The sequence below is a fragment of the Lolium perenne genome, chromosome 3 (assembly GCF_019359855.2).
Source record: "Lolium perenne isolate Kyuss_39 chromosome 3, Kyuss_2.0, whole genome shotgun sequence".
NCBI classification, from domain to species: Eukaryota; Viridiplantae; Streptophyta; class Magnoliopsida; order Poales; family Poaceae; genus Lolium; species Lolium perenne.
Window position 1 is genome coordinate 317,996,442 of NC_067246.2, and position 10,809 is coordinate 318,007,250.

The 10,809-nt window shown below is 46.1% G+C and overlaps 1 protein-coding gene across 1 annotated transcript; it reads left to right on the plus strand.

Moving 5' to 3' along the window:
* The first annotated feature begins 9,113 nt into the window (after window positions 1-9,113).
* Window positions 9,114-10,809, plus strand: LOC127345598 (uncharacterized). The gene is made up of 2 exons (XM_051372092.1): window positions 9,114-9,242; window positions 9,331-10,809. The coding sequence occupies exon 2, from the start codon at window positions 9,376-9,378 to the stop codon at window positions 10,564-10,566; it is 1,191 nt and encodes a 396-aa protein (XP_051228052.1). The 5' UTR covers window positions 9,114-9,242; window positions 9,331-9,375; the 3' UTR covers window positions 10,567-10,809.

Sequence of the window (10,809 nt, forward strand, 5' to 3'; positions counted from 1 at the left end):
ATTCGTGCATTTTCTGGAACTAACCTATTAACAAGATGCCGAAGTGCCGATTCTTTTCTGCTGTTTTTGGTTTCAGAAATCCTAGTAACGAAATATTCTTGGAATTGGACGAAATCAACGCCCAGGGTCCTATTTTGCCACGAAGCTTCCAGAAGTCCGAAGAGGAGACGAAGAGGGGCCACGAGGGGGCCACACCCTAGGGCGGCGCGGCCCCCCCTTGGCCGCGCGGCCCTGTGGTGTGGGGCCCTCGTGCCGCCTCCTGACCTGCCCTTCCGCCTACTTAAAGCCTCCGTTGCGAAACCCCCAGTACCGAGAGCCACGATACGGAAAACCTTCCAGAGACGCCGCCGCCGCCGATCCCATCTCGGGGGATCCAGGAGATCACCTCCGGCACCCTGCCGGAGAGGGGAATCATCTCCCGGAGGACTCTACGCCGCCATGGTCGCCTCCGGAGTGATGTGTGAGTAGTCTACCCCTGGACTATGGGTCCATAGCAGTAGCTAGATGGTTGTCTTCTCCCCATTGTGCTATCATTGTCGGATCTTGTGAGCTGCCTAACATGATCAAGATCATCTATCTGTAATTCTATATGTTGCGTTTGTTGGGATCCGATGAATAGAGAATACTTGTTATGTTGATTATCAAAGTTATGTCTATGTGTTGTTTATGATCTTGCATGCTCTCCGTTACTAGTAGATGCTCTGGCCAAGTAGATGCTTGTAACTCCAAGAGGGAGTATTTATGCTCGATAGTGGGTTCATGCCTCCATTGATATCTGGGACAGTGACAGAAAGTTCTAAGGTTGTGGATGTGCTGTTGCCACTAGGGATAAAACATTAGTGCTATGTTCAAGGATGTAGTTACTAGTTACATTACGCGCAATACTTAATGCAATTGTCTGTTGTTAGCAACTTAATACTGGAGGGGGTTCGGATGATAACCTGAAGGTGGACTTTTTAGGCATAGATGCAGTTGGATGGCGGTCTATGTACTTTGTCGTAATGCCCAATTAAATCTCACTATACTCATCATGATATGTATGTGCATGGTCATGCCCTCTTTATTTGTCAATTGCCCAACTGTAATTTGTTCACCCAACATGCTGTTTACCTTATGGGAGAGACACCTCTAGTGAACTGTGGACCCCGGTCCAATTCTCTATACTGAAATACAATCTACTGCAATACTGTTCTACTGTTTTCTGCAAACAATCATCTTCCACACAATACGGTTAATCCTTTGTTACAGCAAGCCGGTGAGATTGACAACCTCACTGTTTCGTTGGGGCAAAGTACTTTGGTTGTGTTGTGCAGGTTCCACGTTGGCGCCAGAATCTCTGGTGTTGCGCCGCACTACATCCCGCCGCCATCAACCTTCAACGTGCTTCTTGACTCCTACTGGTTCGATTAAACCTTGGTTTCTTACTGAGGGAAACTTACCGCTGTGCGCATCACACCTTCCTCTTGGGGTTCCCAACGGACGTGTCAACCACACGCATCAGGCATCCCCAAGCTTAGACGCTTGAGTCTTCTTGATATATGCAGGGGTGAACCACCGGGGCATCCCCAAGCTTAGAGCTTTCACTCTCCTTGATCTGTTGCATCATACTCCTCTCTTGATCCTTGAAAACTTCCTCCACACCAAACTTAGAACAACTCATTAGAGGGTTAGTGACAATAAAAATTAACATGTTCAGAGGTGACACAATCATTCTTAACACTTCTGGACATTGCATAAAGCTACTGGACATTAATGGATCAAAGAAATTCATCCAACATAGCAAAAGAGGCAATGCGAAATAAAAGGCAGAATCTATCAAAACAGAACAGTTCGTATTGACGAATTTTATCGAGGCACCAGACTTGCTCAAATGAAAATGCTCAAATTGAATGAAAGTTGCGTACATATCTGAGGATCACTCACGTAAATTGGCATAATTTTCTGAGTTACCTACAGGGAAAACAGCCCAGATTCGTGACAGCAAAGAAATCTGTTTCTGCGCAGTAATCCAAATCTAGTATGAACTTTTCTATCAACGACTTTACTTGGCACAATAAAACACTAAACTAAGATAAGGAGAGGTTGCTACAGTAGTAAACAACTTCCAAGACACAAAATAAAAACAAAGTACTGTAGGTAAAAAAACATGGGTTGTCTCCCATAAGCGCTTTTCTTTAACGTCTTTCAGCTAGGCGCAGAAAGTGTGTATCAAGTATTATCGAAGGGTGGTGCATTCTCAGCGGGGTGTGGAGTTTTCTCAACCAGGCATAGTATATTAGATACATAAGTTTTAGCATCTCCCTTTTCATTAGTCTTAGGCGTGCTACTCTCATCAAACAAATTTTCAGGAACAAGCCAAACATAGTTATTTTCTAGTGCATCATTCATAGCTAAGAGTTTACATGGTATTGGTGCTTTGATCTCCCCTCCATCATTAATATTATTAGTGTACTTTATTCTATCCATATCCATCTTTTCAAGGAGACTAACAAAATTGGTGTAAGAACCAAGCATATTAAATTTAGTGAAAACTTTTCTAGCTTCTCTCGCTATTCCACCAAATTCTCTAAGAAGGGTTTCTAAAACAAAATCTTTCTTTTCCCCTTCTTCCATATCACCAAGTGTGAGAAACATGTGTTGGATTATAGGATTGAGATTAACAAATTTAGTTTCCAACATGCGAACTAAAGCAGCAGCAGCAATTTCATAGGTAGGGGCAAGGTCTACCAAGTGTCTATCCTCAAAATCGTCAACGGTACTAACATGGTTGAAGAATTCTTCTATATTATTTCTCCCAATTATTGACCCACGTCCTACCGGTATGTCTTTCGTGGTAAAATTAAAAGGAAACATGATGAATCAAGTAAGGTAAATGCAAGTAACTAATTTTTTTGTGTTTTTGATATAGCAAACAAGATAGCAAATAAAGTAAAACTAGCAACTAAATTTTTTGTATTTTGATTTAGTGCAGCAAACAAAGTAGTAAATAAAACTAAGCAAGACAAAAACAAAGTAAAGAGATTGAGAAGTGGAGACTCCCCTTGCAGCGTGTCTTGATCTCCCCGGCAACGGCGCCAGAAATTTGCTTGATGCGTGTGTTTGACACGTCCGTTGGGAACCCCAAGAGGAAGGTGTGATGCGCACAGCGGCAAGTTTCCCTCAGTAAGAAACCAAGGTTTAATCAAACCAGTAGGAGTCAAGAAGCACGTTGAAGGTTGATGGCGGCGGGATGTAGTGCGGCGCAACACCAGAGATTCCGGCGCCAACGTGGAACCTGCACAACACAACCAAAGTACTTTGCCCCAACGAAACAGTGAGGTTGTCAATCTCACCGGCTTGCTGTAACAAAGGATTAACCGTATTGTGTGGAAGATGATTATTTGCAGAAAACAGTAGAACAATATTGCAGTAGATTGTATTTCAGTATAGAGAATTGGACCGGGGTCCACAGTTCACTAGAGGTGTCTCTCCCATAAGATAAACAGCATGTTGGGTGAACAAATTACAGTTGGGCAATTGACAAATAAAGAGGGTATGACCATGCACATACATATTATGATGAGTATAGTGAGATTTAATTGGGCATTACGACAAAGTACATAGACCGCCATCCAGCATGCATCTATGCCTAAAAAGTCCACCTTCAGGTTATCATCCGAACCCCCTCCAATATTAAGTTGCTAACAACAGACAATTGCATTAAGTATTGCGCGTAATGTAACTAGTGACTACATCCTTGAACATAGCACCAATGTTTTATCCCTAGTGGCAACAGCACATCCATAACCTTAGAGGTTCTTGTCACCCCTCCAGATTCACGGAGACATGAACCCACTATCGAGCATAAATACTCCCTCTTGGAGTTACTAGCATCAACTTGGCCAGAGCATCTACTAATAACGGAGAGCATGCAAGATCATAAACAACACATAGACATGAATTGATAATCAACATAACAAGTATTCTCTATTCATCGGATCCCAACAAACGCAACATATAGAATTACAGATAGATGATCTTGATCATGTTAGGCAGCTCACAAGATCCGACAATGAAGCACAATGGGGAGAAGACAACCATCTAGCTACTGCTATGGACCCATAGTCCAGGGGTAGACTACTCACACATCACTCCGGAGGCGACCATGGCGGCGTAGAGTCCTCCGGGAGATGATTCCCCTCTCCGGCAGGTGCCGTAGGCGATCTCCTGGATCCCCGAGATGGGATCGGCGGCGTCTCTCGGAAGGTTTTCCGTATCGTGGCTCTCGGCACCGGGGGTTTCGCGACGGAGGCTTTAAGTAGGCGGAAGGGCAGGTCAAGAGGCGGCACGAGGGCCCACACTACAGCCGGCGCGGCCAGGGCTTGGGCCGCGCCGCCTGTAGTCCGGCCACCTCGTGGCCCCACTTCGTCTCCTCTTCGGACTTCCGGAAGCTTCGTGGCAAAATAGGACCCCGGGCGTTGATTTCGTCCAATTCCGAGAATATTTCGTTACTAGGATTTACTGAAACCAAAAACAGCGTAAAACAAAGAATCGGCACTTCGGCATCTTGTTAATAGGTTAGTTCCAGAAAATGCACGAATATGACATAAAGTGTGCATAAAACATGTAGATAACATCAATAATGTGGCATGGAACATAAGAAATTATCGATACGTCGGAGACGTATCATTGGTCACTCCTTAATTCGCACTCCTACTCAGAATTTTCGTCTTCGCAATATACTTCATGTCCCACATGCCTCCAAAAATTTACTATCTGTCCATCGCTTCACATACGATAACGGTGTCTTCATAGAATTTCACCCCTTCTTTTTCTTGATCAAGGATCATGTCACGCGGCGCATCATACATAGAGGAAGGTGCGTCGGAGGACTTTATCCACTCATATCATCCCTGGTGTCCTCCAACCAATCCCAGAAGCATGCCTTTGCTGTCTCCAAGCCCTCATACTCCAAGTGGCATAGTCGTCTTGGTCATCCATCTTTAGCTATAGTTACAAGAATTATTAGCAAGAATAAGTTACCTTTTATTATGGAGTCCACTATTGAGTCGGTTTGTGACTCATGTCAATGTGCCAAGAGTCATCAACTTCCATATCCTGTGTCCTCCAGTGTATCTACTGCACCTCTACAATTAGTTTTCTCTGATGTATGGGGTCCTACTCCCACCTCTGTTGGACGTCATGATTACTATGTTAGCTTTATTGATGATTATAGCAAGTTTACTTGGATATATTTGCTTAAGAAAAAATCTGATGCTTTTGCCGCCTTTGTGAACTTCCAAAAACTCATTGAACGCAAACTTGATAGAAAGATTATTGCTCTTCAATCTGATTGGGGGGGGGGGGGGGTGAATATGAAAAACTGAATTCCCTCTTCCAATCTCAGGGCATCTCCCATCATGTTTCATGTTCTCATGCTCATCAACAAAATGGTTCTGCCGAAAGAAAACATCGACACATTGTTGAAGTAGGTCTAGCTCTCCTTGCCAATGATCACATGCTTTTAAAATTCTGGGACGAAGCTTTTCTCACAGCCACATATCTCATCAACATGCTTCCCAGCAAAACTATTAACTATGACACCCCTGTTCACCGTCTTCTTGGCACTAAACCTGAGTATGGGTCTCTACGAGTCTTTGGCTGTGCATGTTGGCCTAATTTACGTCCATACAACAAGCGCAAGCTTGCTTTCCGATCTACACAATGTGTGTTTTTGGGCTATAGTCCACGTCATAAAGGTGTCAAGTGCCTCGAAGTTTCCTCGGGTCGTGTCTATATCTCTTGGGATGTGGTCTTTGATGAGGCTGTTTTCCCTTTTCAAGCCTTGCATCCAAATGCAGGTGCTCTCCTTCGGCAAGAAATTCTACTTCTAGATCCTTCACTTCAAAATTCTGATAATGGAGATGCAATTATTGATGACTCACACATGGCTAATTTTCCGACTAATGACCCTGATTCTAGTGTTCCTAATATTGTGCAGGTCACACCCCGAGCTCGTGGTGAAAATTTGGGTCAAAACGGTGCTCCAGAACATACTACAGGCTCTTCTGACTCTTCTGCACTACAGGACATCAGCTCAGAACACGAGACAGATTCTCTGACGCAATCTGCATCGGGATCAGCTGGATCCTCCTCGGATCATGCGCCTGGTGGGAGGCAGCGCGTTCTCCGACCGGTGCGGCGGCACGTGGTGCGACCTCCCCGCTTGCCCGCTCTGGCCCCCGAGCCCCTGGATCTTCTGCGGCGCATTCCAGCTCACAGCCGCTGTCCTCGTCTGCAAGCGCGCACACCGGATCCCCTGCTGCGTCTTCTGCCCGGACAGAGGAGACAGGGACCAGCCCTGCACATGCACCTGAGCAGCCTCGCTCCGATCCTGGTGCACCGGGATCTTCTGCTCCGCCTCAGCGTGAGCCCTCTGCTGCTGGAACTCGCCCTGTTACCCGTGCGTCGAAGGGAATAAAAAAACCCAAGCAGTATACTGATGGCACGGTTCGATGGGGTCTGTCTGCTGTTACAGAGGAGCCAGCTACTCTCCAATTAGCCTTAAGTGATCCAAATTGGTCCAATGCCATGAATGAATAGTCTAGTGCTCTCATGAAAAATAAGACATGGCGGCTTGTTCCTCCACATAAAGCCACCAATGTTATTGATTGTCGATGGATATATGAAGCTCGTCTCGTTGCCAAGGGGTTCAAGCAACGCTATGGTATTGATTATGAAGACACCTTCAGTCCCGTTGTTAAAATAGCAACTGTTCGACTTGTCTTGGCTATTTCAGTATCTAGGGGATGGAGTTTGCGACAGTTGGATGTCAAGAACGCGTTTCTTCATGGTGTTCTCGAAGAGGAAGTCTATATGAGACAACCACCTGGATATGAAGACATGGGGAGAATGAATTATGTGTGCAAACTTGACAAGGCACTTTATGGACTAAAACAGGCCCCTCGAGCATGGTACTCTCGGTTAAGTGCTCAGTTAATTGCTCTTGGCTTCTTTGCTTCTAAGTCTGATACTTCCTTGTTCATCTATCGCAAGTCACATGTCACCATCTTTATGCTTATCTATGTTGATGATATCATAGTCGCCAGTTCATCTCAAAGTGCAACTGATGCTCTTCTACGAGATTTGAGTAAACAGTTTGCATTGAAAGACCTTGGCGATCTTCACTACTTCTTGGGAATTGAGGTACATAAAGTAAGTGATGGCATAGTACTGAATCAAGCAAAATATGCTCAGGATGTTCTTGCTCGGGTTAATATGACAGGATGCTCTGGCGTCCCTACACCTTTGTCGTCGTCTGAGAAGATAACTGCACAAGATGGAGATATGTTGGGTCCTGAGGATAGTACAAATTACAGAAGTACGGTAGGTGCACTACAGTATCTCACCCTCACAAGACCAGATATTTCGTTTGCTGTTAACAAGATTTGTCAGTATCTTCATGCTCCTACTACAGTACATTGGACTGCTGCTAAACGTATTTTGAGATATGTGAGTCATACTCTGAGTTTTGGTCTTACATTCATGAAGTCAAGGTCCACACTTGTTAGTGCCTTCTCTGATGCTGATTGGGCTGGTTGTGCTGATGATCGATGCTCAACTGGAGGCTTTGCTGTGTTTTATGGACTCAATCTGATTTCATGGAGTGCAAAGAAACAAGAAACAGTATCCCGATCTAGTACAGAGGCAAAGTATAAATCTGTGGCTAATGCAACAACAGAAGTAATCTGGGTACAGTCTGTACTTGCAGAACTTGGAGTAAAAGAGATGCAAACACCATGTTTATGGTGTGATAATCTAGGAGCCACTTATCTATCAACAAATCCAGTATTTCATGCAAGAGCAAAGCACATTGAGATAGATTTTCATTTTGTTCGAGAAAGGGTGTTAAGTAAGAAACTGGAAGTTCGGTTTATACCTTCAAAGGATCAGATTGCAGATGGGTTTACAAAACCACTTCCTGTGAAGAGCTTTACAGAGTTTAGACATAATCTCAACTTGAGTAAGTTGTGATTAAGGGAGGGTGTTAGACAATGTAGTTTGTATTTCATACGTTGTCGAGTCGTTCCTGTAACAAACTCTGTAAACCGACCTTGTGTCCTCATATAAATAGAACATAACCCCTATCTCGGAAATCATCCGAGTAGGGCTTCTCTCCTACCTGATCTCACGTTTTACAAATTGCACCACAAGTGCTTCACAATTTTACAGAAATAGAAAAACCAACCTCGTTCCAAATCTTAGAGCAAATGAAAAAAAAATGCAGTTCGGATGGATTTACAACGACTAATAAATTTTCTCAATCTAAGAATTTTTAGTTGGATTTTGACAAGGATCTCTCAATTTGGGCCATTGCAAAAAAAATTATCAAAAAATGAAAACTACAATATGGAATTGGATGTAGTAGATTTGACACCTAATAAGAGAATAAAATCCAGATCAGACCAAAAATAGCCACACTGAATTACTAAGATATGCATTCTCATCAAATTGAAAGAAAATTATCTCTGTCTAACGGACATGAATACCAAACTTAAGGAAAGTGGTGACAGCCGAGCCATCATCTTCTCCCGGTGGCTCTCGTGGACGAGGCCGAGGCACGACTGGTAGAAGGGGCATCATGTCAGATCCGGTGAGCAACTGAAACAGGCGTCACCGCCCCACCACGGGAAAAAACGCTGCCTCGACGTTGCGCCCCACGGAAGGCCTCCACCACCCGAGCTAGCTCGGCTAGGAATCCCTTCTCTGCCGCCCGACCTAGGCCGCAACGCCACACTACCATTGCGGTGGGGCATCACCGCGCGTTGGAGCTCGAGGGCTCGGGGGCGGGGAGGAGGGTGATGGGAACGAGGGCATGAGGGGCCAGTGAGCTCGAGGGCGCGCGGGGCGGTGAGCTCGAGGGCTCTATTCCAAATTAATCAACTCATGTTTAATTACATACGTATTTATCTATATACTAAAACACGTCTAGATACATATGGTTTATTAATAATACTATTTTGATGTCATTTTTTGTAAAATATTGATCAAATTAAAAATGTTTGGTTGATGCAGAAGCTAGCGGACGGATGGAGTATGCGTTATGTCCACGGGGACGCGACTCGGTAACAAATTGACGCTAGCGGTCCACTTCTTGTCCTCGATCCGTTTCCCCCCTTTCTTCCGAAATCCCTAGGCCGCCGCCGCCGCCATCCGCTTTACCCCATCTGCTGCCCATCTGGCTGTGTTCATCTGTAGATCTGGTACTGAATCCTCTTCTATGTCGGTTGTGTATTTCTCAGATTCCATTCACGCGACTCGCTTGCTGAAAAGTTAAATCTTTTTTCACAGTGAGGATTAGAACATTGGGGTTTTGCAGCTAGGAGAGGCGCGTTAATGGCGCAAGAATTGGAGCCTACGGCAATGGCCGCTGCGGCCGGCCAAGCTCCAGTATCTCCGGCCAAGGCGACCGCAGCAGACTGGTCCTCGCTCCCGTCGGACCTCGTCCGCCGCATCGCTGACTGCTTCCTCGACACCAACGACGTCGACTGGTACATGGATCTCCGTGCCGTCTGCCACAGCTGGCGCTCAGCCACCGACGACCCCAAGAAGAATCCCATCGACGGCCGCTTCCACCCGCGTGAGTGGATCGTCCTCGACGGCGATGTGGTCTCCCAGAGCGATGACATGCGAGTCTTTGTGAACATCGGCACCGGCCGCTTCCTCCGCAAGAAGCTGCCGCGGCTCCGCCGCTACTACGTCGTCGCCATTACTTTCGGTGGCTTCTTCGTCCTCGCCGACAGGAGCCCGCCTCACGCCGCTCGCGTCCTCAATCCTTTCACCGGCGAACTGGTCCGTTACGCGGCACCTGTGCCCCGGGACACGGGGGTTGCTGTTTTCTTCTTCTCCGGCGGCATTCCGCACAACCTCACACTGCTCTGTGACTCATCTCGCAAGTACTACACGGCTGTTCCTGACAGCAAACGTTTCGACGCCCAAAGACTGGACGAATTCATTTACAACTACATGAGGAAGGCAGTGGTGGGCGGTGTCTACGCCAATGGCGGTGGGTGGGGGTCGGTGGCGTGTAGTACCATGTTAGACAATCTGTGTGAATTGACGGAGATGCTTCAGGTTGAGTTTGTCAAGTTCTTCTCGGGCGATCCATTTAGACACACCAGCGACATCCGGTGTTTCTTGGTGGAGTTTGGTGGACAAGCCATGTTCATCACCAAGGCGCCGGGACGCGTTGGGGTTCTTGGGATCGAACCGGAGAAGCAAAAGCTCGTACCCATGAAGACCATCGGCAAGTATGCCATCTTCATCGGCCATCACAGGTGCCTGGTTGTTGATACTGGCAAGTTCCCGTCCATTGAGGCAAACTGTGTCTACTACACTCTACAGATTGGTCGATTTGCTGGCATAGTGAAGCACAACATCAGTGACGGGACAGACAAGAGGGTCTCTGATTCCCTCGAATTCGTCGAGCAGAACAAGGAGTTTGTCCTTGATACTGCCCGTCCTTTCACGATCATCCAGGTTCTCTGCAACTACACCATCAACCTCAGGGGTTCTGAACTGGCCTGACAAGGGACGGCATAAGGCGTCGCCAAATCTTCTTCTGTCTTCGTGGATTGTGATTTCGGTGACCGACAATGCTATGCTTTTGTTTCGTTTTCACTTGTTCCGGCCAAGAAACAGGATGGCTAAGTAGTCTAGGTTAGATGGCCTGTGGTGGAACCACTGTAAGCTCTCTTAATTACGGCATGCTATGAACCTAATGCTAGATCTATTCTGCTTGATACTATCATTTGTCTGTGTGACCACTTA

Coding starts and splice junctions, on each gene's coding strand:
- LOC127345598 (XM_051372092.1), top strand. CDS start 9,376: ATGGCGCAAGAATTGGAGCCTACGGCAATGGCCGCTGCGGCCGGCCAA.